Raw genomic sequence first — 21,510 nt, forward strand, 5'->3', positions numbered from 1 at the left:
GTCGCTTCAGTCCTGTCCGACTCTGTGCGACTCCATAGACGGCAGCCCACTAGGCTCCCCCGTCCCTGGGATTCTCCAGGCAAGAACACTGGAGTGGGTTGCCATTTCCTTCTCCAATGCATGAAAGTGAAAAGTGAAAGTGAAGTCGCTCAGTCGTGTCCGACCCTTAGCGACCCCACGGACTGCAGCCTACCAGGCTCCTCCGTCCATGGGATTCTCCAGGCAAGAGTACTGGAGTGGGGTGCCATCGCCTTCTCTATAGATAGGTATATGAGATCTTAAAATATTGAGCGGGGGTGGCCCCGAGCTGAGTTCCGGGGTCTCCTCTTCTCAGGGCAGTGTGTGCAGAGAGGGTTCGCGGTGAGCGGAAAGCATCCTGGCCTGTCTGCCCCAGAGGCCGGGGCAGGCTGTCCCTGTCGCCCTGGGGCGTGAGCTCTGCGAGGCTCTAATTAGTTACACGGGGAGGGGCCGAGTGACCTCACGCTGGCCTGAACTGTGCGGCCATTTAACCGGTTCCTTTCCTGGTGGAGGCCGCTACTGCCTTCCAAGTTCGCGAGGTGGGTGGAGCGGTACTTGCCAGCTCTTAAGGAGGGTGAGACGCTTGGGGTGGCTCTCCCGGTGTCCCAGGCTGTGTGGGGGATGGAGAACTTGGGTGAGACTGGAGTAAACAAATTAGTTCGGTTTAGCTGAGCGCAGCGGCTGGGGAGGAAGGGCCGCGCGCGCGCAGCGCCGCGGACTTTCTGGGGCGCGGCCGCCGGGGCAGGTGACACCGATCGCGCTCCCCGCCGCTGCACCGCCAGCCTCTCCGGTATCAGGTGAACCTTCCTGCCCGCCCTGCCAGGGTTCATGGCCAGGTGCAGGGGCTGGGAGGGGACCGGCAAGGAACTAGAATGGAGTGAGCCGGTCGTGGCCGGAGAATTTGGAGATCAACTGGGCACGGTCTCCTCCGCCAGAAGCCACTGGCCCCTGGGGTCTTGGGGACGCGGTTTCTTGTTACTGACGGTGACTCCCCGCTCCTTCCTGCTTCAGGCATTTACACAGCTGATAAAGTCAACTCCAGCCTGAAATCGAGGGCCGCCATCACCCAAGAAGATGCGCGCACCCTTTGTAAGTAAGGCAGGCGTGCCTGGGCTGGCGGTGGGGGCCGTGTTTGGGTCGGTCTGAGTCATCAGAGAACGGGCCCTTGAGGATGTGCGGGCCACACCTCCATTGGCCGGTGGGGTGGGCATCAGGCGTGAGACGGTCAGTGGTTAGAGTTGTCTTAGTGAGTACTTGTGTAGGCAGGTCCTGTTTGCCTGAAACAGGAGCCGTGGAAGGCAGGGCCAAGCGGAGCTGGGAGGCAGCAAGGAGGGACTTGCTCCGCCAAGGTCCTGTCTGCCTTCCTGAGTCAGACCAGAGCACCTGGAAGGGCTCCTGGAGCACGATGTCTGGGCTGCACCTGCTGCAGCCCACCCCGCCCCCACCGCCTGGGTTTGACCACAGGGGCGTTTTCCTGGCCTCAGCTGAGACACTTCATGGCGCCCTGCCGGGAGTTTCCCAACTTTCACTCTCCCTATTTCTAATCTGTGATGTGGTTCAGAAATCATAAAGGGGCTTAGTACATGCTTCCTTTCAACCTATCAGGACCCACTGCAGAGAGGTTCTGAGCCCGCCTTTTGAGGAAGACACCCCTAGGGTCATGTTCACCATCCTGTTCCCTAGCTGTGGCACTTTGATCACATTTCCCATCCCAGAGTGACGATTATGTGACTTAATACTTCTGAAGTGCTCACAACAGTGCTTTGCACACATATTAAGTGCTCACCTGTAATTCGTTGTTCTGATTATGATTATGGTTTAATCCGTGTAAAGAGCTTAAGGCAGCCCATGGTATTAGGGTGTACCTGGCATATTTGATGCCGGGAGTGGTCATTTAAAAACATCCCTCTTCCTTATCTAACAATATTATTTTCAGTAATAATCATGAAATAAATATTAGTAATGGCTGGAAAAGAAACACAGTAAAGTTGCTTCTGTTGAGCTTTGCATTTGAAATCATGCCAGTGAAAAAATAAAAATTGAAAAGTAGGGTAGATGTTATAGAGAAAAATAGAAGTAATGGGTTAATAGTTTTTAGTTGCATTAATGTAATTTAGAAGAAAACTTGTTCTTATAGTTAGGTTGGTTATAGTCATGAATAATGACAACATTATAGTTTCTGTTTTGGAACTTTTTCTGAAAAGTTGTCCTTGACTTTGACAAAACTGATCTTCTTTGCATATGCAACTCTCAGTAGAGGCAGACTTGTCAATCTATCTTGGCTCACAGTTGATCGAAGAACACTGTTTATTACTTTCAAAAGTTTCTCTCATATGAAACAACAGATATACAAATAGGAATAGCCTTAAACATTAGAATCGGTTTGTCAGAGATTCATAAAAATCCCATTTTGTAATAAATTCCAGAAACTGCAATGCTGCCTATGTCTTAAAAAATTAATTCTAGTGGCTTTTATTTTAAATTTTATTTATGTTTGTTGATCTCTAGGTTTTTTGTTTGTTTTGTTTTTTGTCTGTGCCGTTCAGCTTGTGGGATTTAGTTCCCTGACCAGGGGTACAACTCAGGCTCTAGGCAGTGAGATAAGATCAGAGAGTCCTAAGCACTGGACTACTAGGGAATTTCTGATTTTTTATTTTTATTTTTAAAATTTATTTTATTGGGGTATAGTTGATTTATAATGTGTTCATTTCTGCTGTACAACACAGTGATTCAGTTATATATATATATATACACTCACATATATTCTTTTTAATGTTCTTTTCCATTATAACTTATCACAGGATATTAACCATAGTTCCCTGTGCTATACAGTAGGACTTCATTGTTTATCCGTTCTAGTGGCTTTTAAATATATCCACATTTAAAACATTTTGACTAAAACATCTTCACCAGAAAACCCATCATAAGTTTTTATTTTATTTGGTAAAATTCTCCCAAGATTTTCTTCTTTGGCAAAAATCAGAGAGAATGGCTGAATGATGGTGAACTTTGACACTTATTTAATCCATTGCTTTAGAATGAGAGTTTAGTTCCCAGAGAAATTGATTTAGACTTTCAGATACTTCTCTTTTAGTCTCTTTTCTTCTGGTGCTGGGAGCACAGATGCTTGTCTTCTGTTTAAACACAGGAAAATGTAGGGAGGGATTGGTAGCCCAAATTGTCCTGAAAGCGAACTTGAACCATTCTGAGCCATTCAGAATTTACTGTAGGAGCAGACACATGGAGCTGAGTCTGTGTGTGTTGGAGGTTCACTGTATAGCTAGGTGTTCTCTGATTAGACTTCCACATAGAAAACTAAACTTTTCAAAGAATAGGAATGTGTGCTTACTTAAAGCTCGCATGCTGCTGCTGCTGCTAAGTTGCTTCAGTCGTGTCCGACTCTGTGTGACCCCATAGACAGCAGCCCACCAGGCTCTGCCGTCCTTGGGATTCTCCAGGCAAGAACACTGGAGTGGGTTTGCCATTACCTTCTCCAATGCAGGAAAGTGAAAAGTGAAAATGAAGTCACTCAGTTGTGTCCGACTCTTAGCGACCCCATGGACTGAAACCTACCAGGCTCCTCCGCAGGAATTGGATGAATTAGAACTTAGACCATTATCACTGATACTGTTTAAAAGTGTCGCCATATGGCGATAATAAACAGCAGACTGATTCTTGGTATGTCTTGTTGTTTTAAAATTCTCTATGGACAACTCTCACCTATTTGTCTGCACCCAGAGGATGGGTGCACTTTCCTACTCTATGTGTGCCACTGCCTGGCTCTTGTGTGTGTGTGTGTGTATGTGTGTGTGTGTGTATGTGTGTGTGTGTGTGCTTTGTCGTGTCCGACTCTTTGCAACTCCATGGATTATAGACTGCCAGGCTCCTCTGTCCATGGGATTTCCCAGGCAAGAATACTGGAGTGGGTTGCTATTCTCTTCTCCAGGGGATCTTCCCAACCCAGGGATCAAACCCACATCTCCTGTATGGCAGGCAGATTCTTTGCCACTGAGCCACCTGGGAAGCCTGGCTCTTAGGATTTGACAATTGTTAGTTATTCCAATAGAAGATCCCTGGATCTCCCTGGGTTGGAGAGGCTGCATGTCTACCATATGGCCCACGTTTCTCCAAGCCCTTCAGTCCAGTCCTGAGGCCTCCAGGTCAGTGCCACTGTGTTCTATTAATACATTTGCTTAGGAGGCGTGGTCCAAGAGCTTTGCCTTCCCTTCTCCATGCACCTTGTCCTTAAACCCGTGGCTTGTTGAGCAGCTGCTGCTGGGTAAGTGAAGATCCAGAGGGCATCTGAGGCTCCAGACATGCAGAAATTTAAAAAAAAATTTATTTCAAGCTGGAGGATAATTGCTTTACAGTGTTGTGTTGGTTTCTGCTGTACAACAACATGAATCAGCTATAAGTATACACACATCCCCTCCCTCTGGAACCTCTCTCCCACCCCTACTCCCATCCCACCTTCTAGGTCATCACAGAGCCCTGAGCTGAGTTTCACACGCTACAAACTGCTTCCCGCTAGCTTTCTATTTTACACATGGCAGTATATGCATGTCAGTGCTACTCTCTCAATTCGTCCCACCCTCTCCTGCCCCTCCTGTGCCCACAAGTCTGTTTTCCACATCTGCATCTCTATTCCTGCCTGCAGATATGCAGAAATTGATGGGCTTGCTCTGGGCTCTGACTTGAGACTCTCTTATGGACCTCTTCACCACCCTCGAGGTTTGCCTGACATCCTAACAGATCTCTGTGGAGCTAGTTAAGGTGCAAAGGGGAGGAGGGAGAAGCAGATGCTTCAGGCAGGGCAGGGGTTCATCTGCACTGTGGAGGGGCTTGAGCAGGAAGCAGAGTGTTCCTCTAGCCCACAAACTTCTGCTGAGAACGTTGTATGTGCCTGGCTGGCTGCCCAGTGCAGCTGGTGGGCTGGGCAGGGAAACTGATTTCTCCTTTCCCCGGGGCTCAGCCAGACAATTATAGTCATCATTATAGACAAACCGGGCTGTGGCTGATAAACACTCTCCGCAGGGAAGTCAGGGGGAGGCGCTGAGGAGGCGGAGACATGAGGGATGAATAGGAATTTGCTAGCAAACAGTCAAGGGCCTTGTAGGCCTAGAACACAGTGAAGCAGTGGGCAAAACTCACCGTGGGGGTGGTGAGCAGATGTCAGAAGCTTCATGTGAATTACTGGGTGCAGCGAAAAGAACTTGGCCTTTGGGTTCAGGAAGACCTGTAGTGTAATCCTGGCATCACTTCTTTTTAAAAATAATTTAGTTAATGAATTTATTTTTGGCTGTGCTGGGTCTTCGTTGCCGCGTGGGCTTTTCTCTAGTTGTGGCGAGTGGGGCCTGGTCTCCAGTTGCAGTTTGTGGGCTCCTTGTTGCTGCGGCTTCTCTTGTTGCGGAGCACAGACTCTAGGGCAGGTGGGCTTCAGTAGTTGAGGCCCCCTGGGCTCTAGAGCACAGACTCCGTAGCTGTGGGGCATGGGCTTAGTTGCTCTATGGCATGTAGGATCTTTCCGGATCAGGGATTGAACCCATGACTCCTGCATTGGCAGGTGGATTCTTTACCATTGAGCCAGCAGTGAAGCCCCCTGGCACCACTTCTCAGGAGTTCTCTTGGGCAAGTTACTTTCTATTTCTGAGCTGTTTTCTGGTGGTTAAAATGGGGCTGCTGTAAGGATTCCAAGTAACTTGTGAAAACCCTGAGGGGTGCCTGGTGGCAGCCGTGGTGGTTCCCAGATGAGTTCAGGGGAAGTCGTTTCCCGTGGGCTGAAGTTCAACATGTGGAACAGGTCTGGGGCTTGTGGGGCTCAAGAGCCTGGGAAGGCAAATGAGTTTTGCCTCCTTTTCAGAATACCCATGACCTTTGGGCTGCTGGGGCTGGACTGGTGCCTGACTGAAGCTGCCACTGTCCCTCTCCCAGAGGCTGGGAGGGAACAGGTTATGAGTCAACCCAGCCCCTCCTCTATCTTCTTGCTGGGCCTGAAGCTGGGGAGTCTGGCCTCCCCCTTCACCCAGTTCCTTGCACCCACCCAGCCTGGGGCATGAGTTTGGGACTCTCTAACAGGTATTAAGTGGTTTTTAGAGTTCTCACCCCCATTATCTCATTATTCCTGACACAAAATCTGCTGTAGAAGCTCAGAGAGGTTAAGTGATTCCTGAAGGTCACACCGCAATAGAGCAAAGGGGCCTCAGTCTCAGGTGGACTGGGTTCTGCTTCTGAAAATGCAGTCTCAGACAGACAGTGTTGAGGGTGGGCTCCTCCGGGGTTTCTTTTCTTCCTAAAGTCTTTGCATTAAAACTCCCAACTCTCTGCCAGCAAAATCCGTTCTCAGCACCCTCTCCAGACTTCAGGATTTTACTTTTGTTTTAAATTATGTGCCTCTCGAGGGTTTCCCCAGAGTATCAGAAATGGAGTGGGTGAGATGAGGGATTTCCACACTCACCACAGCATGTGATTTGGGAACAAAGAGAACTTCCTCTCTGGCTGGGTTTCACAGCCTCCAGAATGTCTCCAGTTGATCCTGGAGCTGTCTATGAACCTTCCAAATCAAGAATAATAAAAACACCCCCAAGAACAGTGGCAGCAAAAACTGCCATTTACAGAACGCTACCTATTTCCCAGGGCTTCCCAGGTGGCGCTAGTGGTAAAGAACCCACCTGCCAATGTAGGAGACACATGTTCTATCCCCGAGTCAGGAGGTCCCCTGGAGGAGGGCATTGCAACCCACTCCAGTATTTTTTTTTTTTAATTAATTTTTAAATTTTAATTGGAGGCTAGCTCCTTTACAATATTGTGGTGTTTTTTGCCATACATTGACATGAATCAGTCATGGGTGTACATCTGGAACCCCCCCCCCCGCCACCTCCTTCCCCATCCCATCCCTCAGGGTTGTCCCAGTGTACTGGTTTTGAGTGCCCTGTTTCATGCATCAAACTTGGACTAGTCATCTATTTCACATATGATAATATACATGTTTCAATGCTATTCTCTCAAATCATCCCACCCTCGCCTTCTCCCACAGAGTTGAAAAGTTTGTCCTTTATATCTGTGTCTCTTTTGCTGTCTTGCATATAGGATCGTTGTTACCATCTTTCTAAATTTCATATATATGCGTTAATATACTGTATTGCTGTTTTTCTTTCTGACTTACTTCACTCTGTATAATAGGCTTCAGTTTCATCCACCTCATTAGAACTGACTCAAATGCATTCTTTTTATTAGCTGAGTAATACTCCATTGTGTATATGTGCCACAGCTTTCTTATCCATTCATCTGCTGATGGACATCTAGGTTGCTTCCATGTCCTAGCTATTGTAAACAGTGCTGTGATGAACATTGAGGTACACGTGTCTCTTTCAATTCCAACTCCAGTATTCTTGCCTGGAGAATCCCATGGACAGAGGAGCCTGGTGGGGTACAGTCCATGGGGTTGCAAAGAGTCAGACTCTACTGCAGCGACTGAGCACATGCCTGTGTACCAGGTAGTGTTTGCTTTACAGATACTAACTCATGTGATCCTCAGGACAGTCTCCTGAATCATGTGCCCTAATTACCCTTCTCTTAGAGCTGAGGGAACTGAGGCTGGGAGTTAGGTAACGGTGCCCAAGGCTACTCAGTTAATAAGTAGTACAACTGGAACTTGAACCCTGGCTGTATGGCTTCAGAGCCCCAAGGCTGTAATCAGTATGCAGTTTCTAAAAACCAAATGCATCCTGATTTAAACACAGAAGTCATGCTCACTAGCCTACTTTCTGTATTTTTTTGTACTCCTGAAATATTTCATTAAAAAAAAACCAACATTGACAGCCTCTTCAATAAATGGTGCTGGGAAGATTGGATAGCTACATGTAAAAGAATGAAATTAGAACACTTCCTAACACCATACACAAAGATAAACTCAAAATGGATTAAAGACCTAAATGTAAGATCAGAAACTATAAAACTCTTGGAGGAAAACATAGGCAGAACACTCGATGACATAAATCAAAGCAAGATCCTCTATGACTCACCTCCTAGAGTAATGAAAATAAAAACAAAAGTAAACAGGTGGGACCTAATTAAACTTAAAAGCTTTTGCACAGCAAAGGAAACTATAAGCAAGGTGAAAAGACAACCCTCAGAATGGGAGAAAATAATAGCAAATGAAACAACTGACAAAGGATTAACTTCCAAATTATACAAACAGCTCATACAACTCAATACCAGAAAAACAAACAACCCAATCAAAAAGTGGGAAAAAGATTTAAACAGACATTTCTCCAAAGAAGACATACAGATGGCTAACACATGAAAAATGCTCAACATCACTCATTATTAGAGAAATGCAAATCAAAACTACAATGAGATATCACCTCACACTGGTCAGAATGGCCCTCACCAAAAAGTCTACAAACAATAAATGCTGGAGAGGATGTGGAGAGAAGGGAACGCTCATGCACTGTTGGTGGGAATGTAAATTGATACAGCCACTATGGAAGATGGTATGGAGATTCCTTAAAAAACTAGGAATAAAACCACCATATGACCCAGCAATCCCACTCCTAGGCATATACCCTGAAGAAACCAAAATTGAAAGAGACACATGTATCCCATTGTTCATTGCAGCACTATTTACAATAGCTAGAACATGGAAGCAACCTAGATGTCCATCGACAGATGAATGGATAAAGAAATTGTGGTACATATACACAATGGAATATTACTCAGCCATAGAACACATTTGAGTCAGTTCTGGTGAGGTGGATGAACTTAGAACCTATTATATAGAGTGAAGTAAGTCAGAAAGAGAAAGATAAATACTGTATTCTAACACATATATATGGAATCTAGAAAAGTGGTACTGAAGAATTTATTTACAGGGCGACAATGAAGAAACAGACATAGAGAATAGACTTATGGACATGGGGAGAGGGGAGGAGAGGGTGAGATGTATGAAAAGAGTAACATGGAAACTTACACTACCATATGTAAAATAGATAGCCAACAGGAATTTGCTGTGTGGCTCAGGAAACTCAAACAGGGGCTCTGTGTCAACCTTGAGGGGTGGGATGGGGAGGGAGACGGGAGGGAGGTTCGAAAGGGAGGGGATATATGTATACCTATGGCTGATTCATGTTGAGGTTTGACAGAAAAGAGCAAAATTCTGTAGAGCAATTATCCTTCAATAAAAAATAAATTAATTAAAAAAAAACAGACTGCAAACTTCTGACAAGGGGGCTAAATGGGGCTGAGTGTGGGTGGACTGGAAGGCATATAGTGGTCTTGAATGAAAGAAAAATATTCCTTTTGCTTTGTTTCAACCCTTGGGATGAGAATTCTTCTGGAAGTGCCTTTCCTTTCCCCTCTGGTCCTGTGCAGTGCCCGCACCTGAGGGTCTCACACTGGCTCTGAGTTTCAGGAGTGAATGTGGGTTATCATGCAGGGGCAGATGACGAATTCTGCTAGAGGGCTGGGCGGTGTCCCTCCTCCTTGTGGTGGGGACGAGGTGGCGGTTCAGGTTCCTGATTGGCTACTTAAGGGCTGACCCTGGGTAAGTGACCTTAGTCTCAGTTTCCCCAACTGCAAAATGAGGTACGACTGCCCCTCTCTGTCTAGCCTTCTCTGCCCTACGGACACCCTCTCCTGTGGTTCTCCCTCTGGGCTGCACAGTAGAATCACCTGGAGGCTTAAAAAAAAAAAAAACGGCAGGCCTGGGGTCCATCCTGCTTCTGACCCAACCCTAAGGTTGCCCTGAGATGCCCACACCGCTGTGCTTTTGCTCCTGTCTGCCCCCACCCCTGTTCACCTGTCTCCTTCTGTCTGCTTTCCATCTATCTGCTTTTCTGCCTCCTCTGATTGCAGCAGAGTCTGAGGGTTAAGAGTGAAGGATTTCGGGGACTTCTCTGGCAGTCCAGTGGTTAAGACTCAGCACTTCCACAGCAGAGGGCACAGGTTTGATCCCTGGTCAGGAAATCCCATTTGCCACATGGTGTGCCAAAAAAAAAAAAAAGTGCAGGATTTGGGTTTAAATACATGCTCCCCTTCATTTTTCAAGACTTCAACAAAAATCTCAGGTGCTGCCTTTCCCAGGAGGATGTCCTCTCCTCCTGGTCTCTCTTATACCCATTTCAGCCAGGTTTTTGCCTCCAACTCCCAATAGGAGCTGTTCTAAAGATCGGCAGTGACCTTCACCCCAGACCGCTCCTTTGACCTCCAGACTCACACATTGCAGCTGCCCGGCTCCAGGTGGACATTTCACCCCAGGGTACCCTCCCCGCCAGCAGCCTGCCCATTCAGCCTCCTGGAAACCTTGAAGTAACGTTTCACTCCTCTTTCCTTCAAACCCTCCCTCATCGCAACTGCAAATCCTGTTGAGTCTACCTTCAAAGAAGTCTAGAATCCATTATTTCTCATGCCCTGCTGTCCCCATCTTGGCTGAGGCATCAGCTTCTCTCTCCATCTTCCATCCTACCCTCTCCTCCTTCCCGCTGCACTCCAGCCACTCTGGCCTCCCGGAAGTTCCTCAAACACACGCCTACCTGGGGCCTTTGCTCAGGCTGTCCCCTTGGCCTGGATGTTCCTGGCATCTGTGGGGCCCACTCTCTGCCTTCCCTGACACCCTTAGACTGTTGCAGCCTGCGTCCTCCCCCCCCACCCCCGCCCACCACATTGCAATCCAGACCACTTAATCTTGTCTTACCTTTTCTTTCTTTTTGTTTTTATTTGATATCTCTTCTATTAGATATCATCATTTACTGGGGCTTCCTTGGTGGTTCAAACGATAAAGAATCCTCCTGCAATGCAGGAGATCCGAGTTTGATCCCTGGATCAGGAAGATCCCTTGGAGAAGGGAATAGCCACCCACTCCAGTATTCTTGCCTGGAGAATCCCACGGACAGAGGAGGCTGGCGGGCTACAGTCTACAGGGTCACAAAGGGTCGCACACAACTGAGCAACTAAGCGCACCCACACTGAGGCTTTAAATGCATTTGAAGAATTTCTCTCTCTCTCTGATACTGAACAAGAGCTCTGTGAAGATGGCTATCTTGGCTTTGTTCATGGGCATAGTCCAGGTATCCGGCTCTTTGAGCCTGTGTTAAGTGAATGAGCAAATGTATGAGTCCTTTGACCCTCCCAGGCAGAGGTGAGCATCCCCAAGGGGAAAGAATTCTCAAAGGGTATCATTGACCAGTTACATCACTTCCCTGAGGTGGGAGAGGGTGTTTGTTAAGGGCAGGGTGATTCTGCACGCATGCTGGCAGCCTCCTCTCCTGTAATTTGGGCAAGGCTCGGGTCTGAGACCACAGCTCGGGATAAAGGCTGGAGGCTTGGAGTCAGGAACCCAGTGAGTTCTGGAGCCCGTCAGCGTGAGAGCATGTCACATGCTTGTTTTACTGCTGCTGGCACTGTTGCCATTGTCCTGGACGCCCCAGTGCTTTATGTCTGCCTTTCACAGACGTAAGAGGAGTGTAAAGATATATGCAGTTGGAATGAATAGGTGGACATATTTGTGATAAAGTACATACAGTAACACAGTGGTAGAATCTAGGTGGTGGGTATATGTTCACTAAAAACTGCTTTCAATTTTGAGCACTTGAAAAATCTTCATAATAAAGTGGAGAAATTATAAAGTTGGAAAGTATGCTATAAACTTAAAAATGCTCATTGCAGAAAAGCTGGAAAATGCAGAAAAATAGAAGGAAACAAAATAATCACAACAACCACCCTTAGCTCGAGCACCTGGAGGGAATCTGTTAGGATGTTGGTATATATCTTTCTAGTCTTTTGTGTATTTATTTTGTTACATAATAGTAATTGTAGGGATTACCCCAGATTGAGCACACTGATGTTTATCAAATCTTACATTGTTTTCTGATTCTAAAGCAAATATATATGTATTTACACTTTTGGAAAACTAGAAAAGAATTAAAAAGGAAATTAATATCCCAAATTCCACCACCTAGTAATAAACACTGTTTACATTTTGGTGTATTTCCACAATTTTTTTTTTTAATGTGTTGGTTTTCCTTTTGAAACAAAGTTTAAAAAATACCATTTTGTGTAAAGGTTTTTTTTTTTTTTTTTGCCCTCATAGAAGAACTTTATTGGAAAGCAGGGAAAACTACCAAGATATGAATGAAGACAAAAAATAAAAAAAGTTCAGACATAAAGTGTACGACCTTGGTTTAAGTGGAAATGGAACCGTTTGGTGGTTTGTAGTTAGTGACCTATATTTTCACTTTGTGGCACTGCTGTTGCCACAGCTAAGCTGCTTCAGTCGTGTCTGACTCTGTGCGACCCCAGAGACGGCAGCCCACCAGGCTCCTCTGTCCCTGGGATTCTCCAGGCAAGAATACCGGAATGGGTTGCTATTACCTTCTCCAAGGCATGCATGCTAAGTCGCTTCCGTTGTGTCCGATTCTATGCGACACTATGGACAGCAGCCCACCAGGCTCCTCTGTCCACAGGATTCTCTAGGCAAGAATACTGGAGTGGGTTGCCATTTCCTTCTCCATAAAGGTTTTATTTTTAAACTTAAAAAATTAAGTTATCCTTGATTGTAAAGCTTTTTTATTAACCATTATATTATGGATATTTCTTGTCCTTAAGTATTCTTTTAAAACATAACTGTACAGTATACTATATAAATATGGCAGAATTTAGCTAGTATCTTTATGTAGAATATTTAGGTTTCTAACGTTTTATCATTAGATGTGAGTTTGTGACATCTTTTGTAGGCATTTCAGATTATTATTAAGAGTTGGTCTATAAAGATGTGAGTCAGAGAATATGAATATATTTGAGGTTGTGTGCAAGCATGCATACTAAGTTGCTTCAGTTGTGTCTGACTCTTTGCGACCCTATGGACCGTAGGCTGCCAGACTCCTCTGTCCAAGGGATTCTCTGGGCCAAAGTACTGGAGTGGGTTGCCATGCCCTCCTCCAGGGGATCTTCCAGACCTAGGGATCCAACCCATGTCTCTTACGTCTCCAGCACTGGCAAGCAGGTTCTTTACCACTAGCGCTGCCTGGAAGCCCATTTTTAAGGTTAGTGATATAAATTGCCAAATTGACCTTCAGAAAAGTTGTACTGATTTATACTCCTATCAACAGTGACTGAGGGTACCTGTTTACCTGCATCTTTTCTTATATTTAGTATTACCCCTGAATCATTTTTAATTTACTTTTATTTGATTACTGTTGAGATAGAATAAGTTTTCTTGTGTTAGTGGTAATATATATTTCTCTTTTAAAAATTATTTATTATACCCTGTCTCCATTTTTTTTTGTTTCAGTGTTTAAATTTTTTCTTGATTCATGAAAATTCTTTATATATTAAGGCTGTCATTTTCTTCCAGTTAGTCACTGGTAGTTTGTCTGTGGTTTTTTTAATGCACAGAATTTTCTGGTCTGGCTGTTTTGATTACAAGCAGCCCACTTAAGCTAGCTCAAGTAAAGAAGCTTTATTCTAAAGACACATGGAGAGGGGTAAGGGGAAAGCCTAAGTACAGGAGCTATAATAAAGCTGGGCCTCCCAGGGGCTGGGAGGCAGTTCAGGATCACGGTGATTCCAGGCCCTCCACAGCTGAAATTTGTGCATCTCTACTTCCCTGGTGGCTCCGACGGTAAAGCGTCTGTCTACAGTGTGAGAGACCTGGGTTTGATCCCTGGGTTGGGAAGATTCCCTGGAGAAGGAAATGGCAACCCACTCCAGTACTCTTGCCTTGAAAATCCCATGGACGGAGGAGCCTGGTGCAGGCTACTGTCCATGGGGTTGCAAAGAGTCGGGCACGACTTCACTGTTACTTTCAGTGCTCCACCCATGGCGTGACCCGGCTAGCTGTTCTTGATGCGCCTGCTTCTTTCTCTCCCACTGTCCACAGGGGTCTTCTGCTTGGTCAGAGTGGGTGTGAGAACTCCAACCCTTGGTTTGGCCTGTGCTTCACTGGGGTCTCTCTTGTCTGCTCCATGTCATGATTTTTCAATTTTGGCTCTTGTGTCAAAAGCTAGTTTTTAAAATTACTTGATTCAACTTTTTGAGAGTGAGAGAGAGAGGACCATGGAGGATCACAGGGCACTGACCTGCTTGGGATCCGTGCCTTTTTCTAGTCCAGCTGGTGGAGGCTGGTCTGCAGTGGTCACGTGGTATAAAATATGGCTGCCGGGGCCGTCGGGATTGTGGGTGGTCATTTTCTCTTAAGAGGGAGTGTGAACATAATAGGCAATGATAGAAAGTTTAAATAAGAACTTTAACATTTTTTTCAATCATAAAAACTTTTTCCCCAAATGTTTATTATTTATTTATTTATTTTTGACTGTGCTGGGTTTTCATTGCTGCGAGGGTTTTCCTCTAGTTGCGATGAGCGAGGTCTGCTCTAGTTGCAGAGGCTTCTCTTGTTGCCGAGCCTGGGCTCTAGGGTGCGTGGGCTTCAGTAGTTGTGGTGCCTGGGCTCTAGAGTACAGGCTCAATAGTGTTGGCACACAGGTTTAATTGTTCCAAGGCATGTGGGATCTTCCTGGATCAGGGATCAAACTTGTGTCTCCTGCATTGGTAGGTGGATTCTTCACCACTGAGCCACCATGGAAACCTATAAAAACTTTCAATCTTTTACTTTATGCCTTTTTCTTTGGACTCTATCTTTAGAATGTCTTTCTCTATTCTAAGATCTGAGATATATCTACCGTATTATTTTAGGTTTTATTTTTGTGGTTTTAAGTGTTATTGATACATTCAAATGTTAATGATTTTTAAGCATTATTAACATGGGAATATTTACAGGCTTCAAATGCAAGATGGTTTTAAGAGGTTTTGGTGACAGAGAATATTCACCTTTTCCAATTAAAAAACTGCAAGGTCATCAGTATGAAGGATTTTTTTCCCATCTAAAATTATTAAAAATTTTTATCATAAAAGTAATTCACATTGATTAAAAATAATAAAATAATATAAAATGTAAAAGTCTCTGAATCCCAATCCCCCCTGTATATAGTATATAACAGTTTGATGTATTTTCTGTAGCTCATACATAGTGTATAATATGTTTTGCTTATAAGTGTACAATTTTTTTTAAAAAATAATTTTTATAGGTGTATAGTTGACTCACAGTGTTTTGTTAGTTCAGGTATACAGCAAAGTGAATGTGTTATATGTATACATATACCCACTCTTTTAGATTCTTTTCCCATATAAGCCATTACAGAGTACTGAGTAGAATTCCCTGTGCTATACAGTAGGTTCTTATTAGTTATCTATTTTATATACAGTGCTGTGTATGTGTCAGTCGCAATCTTCCAGTTTCTCTCTCCATACTCCCCTCCCCCCAGAGCCATAAGTTTATTTCCTACATCTGTAACTCTATTTCTGTTTTGTAGATAAGTTTATTTGTAGCCTAGTTTTAGATTTCACATAAAAGCAATATCATATGTCACAATGATGTTTTTTAAACAAAAATGGGATAATGTTTTCCAACTTATCTTTTCGATTGCTTCTATGTCTGCTCATGTAAAACCAACCTGTTCTCTCTATTGGCTATAAATACATACACATATAAGATAATTTATTTCGCTGGTCCTTGTTAATGGTCATCTAGGTTGTTTTTCCAATATGAATTGCAGAGGCCAGACATTGTTCCCCATTTGCTTGCTAAGGAAAATGGCTGTTACACAGCTCATTATAAGCTGTGCTTTTGTGGAGAGGATAAAGACTTTTTGTTCTGAAATCCCGTGGGCACAGAGTCTCAGCTTTGCCATTGTCATTGCCTGTGTCGTGTGGGAGAGCCCGGGTTACTGCGCTCGGGAGAATTGCTGGCTTCCTGCTGGCTCACCTGTTCCTGGGGGAAGAACCACCTGGCATAGCATACCACTAGATTTTAGAGCTGGGGATCAAGCCAAGTGTGGGATGGATCACTTTTGATCCAAACTTAAGGACCAGAGAGGGAACATTTTATTATGTCTGGTCTCTGTTGCCATAGAGAGAAAACAACATTGGCCACAACGTAAATGATGGGGATGGCTGTGTGCCAATAAAACTTTATAGACGCTGGAGTTTGAATTTCATATAATTTCTTGTGTCACAATATATTCTTCTTTTGACTTTTCCCCCAACCATTAAAAAATGTAAACATTATTCTTTGCCAGCAGATGAAAATAAGCAGAGGCACACAACGGGCCCAAGGACTGTAGTTCTCATATTTCAAATATATAACACGATTTCTTGAGTTTTAAATTTTGATTCAGCACAGTTGGCTGTGTGTATCATTAAGCAGTTGTTTCTCCAGTTAGAGTTTAGTGAAAGAGTGTGAATTATTCATGTCTTGTGATCATGGCAACCTGTCCTCATTGGTCCTTGCAAGACCCCTTGTCTTCTGTTGACTTTTAAGTTCCATTGTATCATAATTTTTCTCTCCATCTTCCGAATGGTTAGCTAGCATCCTAATATGTTTAATATGTGCTCTTTAATTTTTAAAATGATGTGTGTGTTTTTGAGATTCTTTTGTTGTTGCTTTTTAAAAATAATTTTTTGGGTATGGTTCTGATAAGACATGTATTATTGGCTTGTGTGTGATTGTCTTTAATTTATATAAGTGGTATTTTGCAGAGCTCAGTCTTCGTTTTTCCACTCAGCACTGTAGCTAAGATTGTCCGTGTCGTCAAGTGAACATCGAATCCTTGCTTCTCACTGGTGCACAGGGTCCCGTGGGTGAATCCATCACCTTTTAGATCATTTTTAAAAAGAAGTTTCTTTGAGTGGTGGCATGTTTGAAGTTAGTGAGTATTTGGAAATATGTGCCTTTTGCCTTTTATAAGAGAAAGGCAATATGATTATTAAAAAAATCACAGACTTTTTGCTTTCAAATTGTAGATATCCATTTTTCAAAGTTAAAAAATTTTATTAATTAAAAAATTAAGGTCGAATTTACTCCCTTTGGTGTTCAGTTCAATGGGTTTTGATAAACACATACAATTGAGTAACCATTCACCATGATCAAATACAGAATAGTACAGAAACTTTCGTTGCTCCAAAATTCCCTCATACCCCTTTCTTGTCCACCCCTTGTAGCCCTGGCAATCATGGATTACTTTCCTGTCCCATAGTGATGGCTATTATGGAATGACATATAAGTGGAATCACACAGTATGTAAATTTTTACTGTATGTGGATTTTTGGTACGGCTTTTTTCACTTAGCATCAGTATTCAGTGTTACAGAGTCTGAGTTTCTTCGTAGATATTTTTGTTGCTCTGTGTGTGTGTGTGTGTGTGTGTGTGTGTGTGTATAGTAAACATGTTTCTCTGCATAGGTCTTCTTTCATTGTGATTTGCTTGGGATACAGTGAGCTCCTTGGGTCTGCGTATCTACTGGCTGCTTATTGCTCGACAGCATATTAAGTGAAAATGTTAGTTGCTCAGTTGTGTCCGGCTTTTTGCGACACCATGGACTGTAGCCCACCAGGCTCCTCAGTCCATGGAAATCTCAGGCAAGAATACTTGAGTGGGCTGCCGTTCCCTTCTCCAGGGGATCTTCCTGACCGAGGGATCAAACCTGTGTCTCCTGCACTGCAGGCAGGCTCTTTAACGTATGAGCCATCAGGGAAGCCCTCATATTACTCAAGTCCAAAATGTCTCCTTTTCTAATCTTTAGGCTCCCTGAGGGCTGGGTCTCTGCCTTGCCTTTATGTCCTGGCTTATTCTTGGAAATGCCAGTTAAGTTCCCTTCTGGGGATCCTTGAAAACCTCCGAACTCTTACTCAACAATTAATATACATTTTCCTCTTTTGTTTTGGAAAACAAATGGGATTTGTAAGTTGTAACCATTGTCCAGTGTTCTGAAATAGATTCTCAGTAAGGTCTGGGTGCCTTTTTCTGGGAAGATAAATTATAGTTGCTGCAATAAGACAACATGATTTGTCTGTATACTTCCTGCCACATGGGATGCTTCTTGGCAGTTTTAGTGCTTCTATAAATAGAAATGAACTGCCCTTGACCCTGCTTCACAGCCACTGTAGAGTGGTGATGGGCTATTCCCACTGCTCATCATTGCTATCCCAGGGGAGTCCACACTCCCTACTCATCTTTGATGGAATCTCTCAGTCAGGCCAGAATTTGGAGGTGGGATGTGGACAGCCCCCCAGAGCAAGGGGTGAGGGGGGAAGGACAGAGGGCTGGAACAACCTCTGAGGAGCTCTGTCTCCAGGTGTCCCAAAGAGATTTATGGTTGGTTTAGGCGAGGGAAGTCCAGATCGAGTGCCCCTACCTGCAGCTCTTAGCACAGTGTCTGGTATTGGGACCTCGGTACATTGAATGACAGTGATCTTGAAGATCTCCTGACTGTTCTCAGGCTCTGGGCCACTGCCCTCATCACAGGGTGGGGCTCTGAGGAGCGTTTTAGCATCCTTCCCCACCTTCCCCTGCAGACGCACACAAATCCTCACTCCCACACATGCCCACTGTGATGTAATGAGAAATATATATTTAGTCTTGGTCCTGGGTTCCTGCCACAGAGCTTCTAAAACCCGAGTAACTTCCTGAGCGGTGGGGTTGAGAGGAATGCATTTCATCATTCAGAAGAAGCCCCTTTCAACTGACCAGGTGATCAAAGACCTGGAAGTAGCATTAATCACCAGTGGGCAATGATCTCATCAACTGAGCCTACATAATGAAGCCTCCACAAAACCCCTAACATGGGGTGTTGGTGAGAGCGTGGAGGTGCTGGAGAGCAGTGGTCCCCAGAGGGGGCAAGGAAGCTCTGAATCCCTCCCCCTACAGCTTGCCCTCTGCATTCCTGGCTATTCTTCAGTTGCATATTTTCTAGTAAACGGGTCCTCTAGCAAGTAAACTGTTTCCCTGAGTTCTATGAGCTGTTCCGGCAAACCACTGAACCCAAGGGAGGGGGCTGTGGGAACCATCAATTTACAGCCAGTTGTTCAGAGCGCAGGTGACAACTTCAGCTTGCACCTGGCATCTGAAGCGAAGTCTCCTGGGACTAAGCCTGCGGGGTCTGTGCTGACTCTGGGCCGTGAGTGTCAGAACTGAGTTAAACTGTGGGACACCCACTCAGTGTGCACCAAGGATTGAATTTCTTAGTGTGGGAAACCCACACATCCGGTGTCAGAAGTAGAGGAGTGAGCACAGTGCACAGAGAGTTTTCCTTTGCTTGTCACACACGCATGCACGCACTTTCACTCTCAGGAGGAGCAGCCAGGGGGACATTACTGCCAGAGGCTGACACCACCTGTCTGCCCGGCTCTGGGTCAGGTAGGGGAGTGTCTGTGGAATACCGTGCCCCCCAGATTTGACAGCGTCTGCAGGGCCCCCAGGTGGGCAGTAGTCAGATAACCCGTGTGCTTGCCTGACGGTCACTGTGGTGGTCAAGACGATGGCCTGGGAATCACGCGGCCTAGCACTGAGTCCTGCTCACATCACTCAGGGGCTGGGTGGTTTTGCAAAATCTCCCTTCCATCTCTGAGCCTTGATTTCCTCTTTCATCACACAGGGATCACAACAGTGCCCACCTCATAGGCGGGTTGTGTGAACTTATTGAGCTGCACCTGTGAAACGCTTAGCAGAGTGCTTGACTCGGAGCTCGAGTTCAGTCAATAATATTAAGAGTAACAAGAAGGTAGAAGCCCCAGCAAATGAAGAAACCCTTCAGGTGTGCACTTTGCAAGTCATAAAGACAGATGGGCAGGCCCGGAGTCCCTGCAATTCTGGGACACAAGTGTGTGAAGTGGGCCGGGCGGGCTCCAGAGGACGTCCTGGAGAGTGAGATGAAGGCCGCTCAGCTGCTCCCTCTAGGCTCAGCCCCGCCCTGGTTCCCAGCTCTCCCATCACCTCTAACGGCCTTCTTCTTGGTTTTGCAGCCTGAACCCCAGCCTGGAGACCTGATTGAGATTTTCCGCCCTTTCTACAGACACTGGGCTGTCTACATTGGCAACGGATATGTGGTCCACCTGGCCCCACCAAGTAAGGGCACCCAGGGCCTCCACTGTGCTGAGGCTGGAGCAGAGGGGATGGGGGGAGCTGTGGGTAACCGGGGACCCCAACATTCTTCTTCCTCCCCAACAAGACTTCAGCCACACTGGCCTCCTTGCAGCCTTCCTTCCTGAGGTCCTTGCTTTTGCTCTCCCTTCTGCTTGTGATGCTCTTTACTGGCTCTCAGCACAGCTGCTTCCCCTTCATCATTCAAGTCTCAACTCACATGGCCATTCCTGAGCGTGGCCCTCCCCAGCCTGAGCGAGGGCAGTTTGCCCTGGTCATCCTTTCCTGTGTGACTTTACTTAATCTTCCCCACAGCCTTTTCAAAACCTAAAAGTATCTTATTTTTTTCTGTTTGTTCATTGTGAGTGTCCTTTCACCAGAGCATAAACTAGTTGAGGGCTGGTGGGGTGTCTAGTTCATGTTCCTCTTCAGCACCTTGGACAAGGCCTGGCACATAGTAGGGCCTCAGTATTGACTGACTGTGCTGAGTGGGTGTAACTGCTGGACAGGAGACAGGAAAGGCATGACAGGGATCTGGGTGGACAATGTGACACCCATCACTGGGTGAGCAATGCTCCTTAAAGGGAAAAGATGCTTCTATCTGCATCTTCTCATTGGAGCGTCACAGGAATCTTGTGAAATAGGCGAGGCAGGGGGACTGACCTCATACTACTGAGAAAACGGTGGAAGTCAGAGCTGGAAGGAAACTTAGAGAACAGCCCAGTACTAATGAGAGCCAACACTTGCTGGGCACCAACCCTGTTCCAGGCACTGGGGGAGGCACCTTACTGAGTGAGTTTCTTAAATCCTTGCAGCTCCCTGTCCACCGCTGTAGGCACAGGTGGAATTTATTGGGCCTTTTCTATAGGGAATGGGGTGCAGAGAACTAAGCCACTTGTCCAAGGTCACATAGCAGGAAAGTCCTGGAGGTGGGACTCAAACCCTGGCTAACTCTCTATTTCCTGCCTTTAAACCTGATGCTCTGCTGTGAAGTCTGAGGTTCCCCCAAATTCAGTCATCGAGTGTTTGCCTCATCCAGGTGCCCTTTCTCCAATTGTTTAATTAGTATTTTGTTTAATAGACTAACTTTAAAAAGTAAAACAATTCTTTTAAAAGGAACTTTTAAATTCCTAAATTGATGTGTGTTCATGAATCCATCTTAGCTTGTCTTTGTGGATTCCCAGTGTTGGCTCAGCTAAGTTAAGTGACATGTCAAGACCGTGCAGTGATGGAACCAGAATCAGCACCCATTGCTTCTGCCTCTGAGCCTGCGCACACTCTCACCAGGGTGGCACCCAGCGTGTGGAGTGTAAGGAAGCCCTCACTGTTGGGTGTTGACTCTGAACTTGCACCTCTGGAGCTGGAACCTCCTGAAATTCTGTGCCTTAGGCACCTAGCTTGCCTCTCCCCAGTCCCAGGCCCCTACCTGCCCGCTGAGGGGCTGAAGGTGGATGGGCCTCTGGAGCTCCCCTGATCCAGTCCCCACGCTGACCCTCTCCACAGACTCAGGGCTCAAACACAGCGCC

The 21,510-nt window shown here is 45.6% G+C and overlaps 1 protein-coding gene across 3 annotated transcripts in view; it reads left to right on the forward strand.

Moving 5' to 3' along the window:
• The first annotated feature begins 442 nt into the window (after positions 1-442).
• The window catches only part of PLAAT3 (phospholipase A and acyltransferase 3), a 32,269-nt gene continuing 11,201 nt past the window's right edge, over positions 443-21,510 (forward strand). The window contains exons 1-3 of one of the 3 annotated variants that reach the window (XM_005894148.3): positions 443-557; positions 1,030-1,107; positions 19,867-19,969. In XM_005894148.3, coding sequence (XP_005894210.1) covers positions 1,093-1,107; positions 19,867-19,969 — 118 coding nt within the window. In that variant the 5' untranslated portion in view covers positions 443-557; positions 1,030-1,092. Of the gene's footprint in view, positions 593-674; positions 816-1,029; positions 1,108-19,866; positions 19,970-21,510 lie in introns of those variants that run through there. The other 2 variants (XM_070359634.1, XM_070359632.1) reach the window with 2 other exon arrangements.

The sequence above is a fragment of the Bos mutus genome, chromosome 22 (assembly GCF_027580195.1).
Source record: "Bos mutus isolate GX-2022 chromosome 22, NWIPB_WYAK_1.1, whole genome shotgun sequence".
Lineage (NCBI taxonomy): Eukaryota > Metazoa > Chordata > Mammalia > Artiodactyla > Bovidae > Bos > Bos mutus.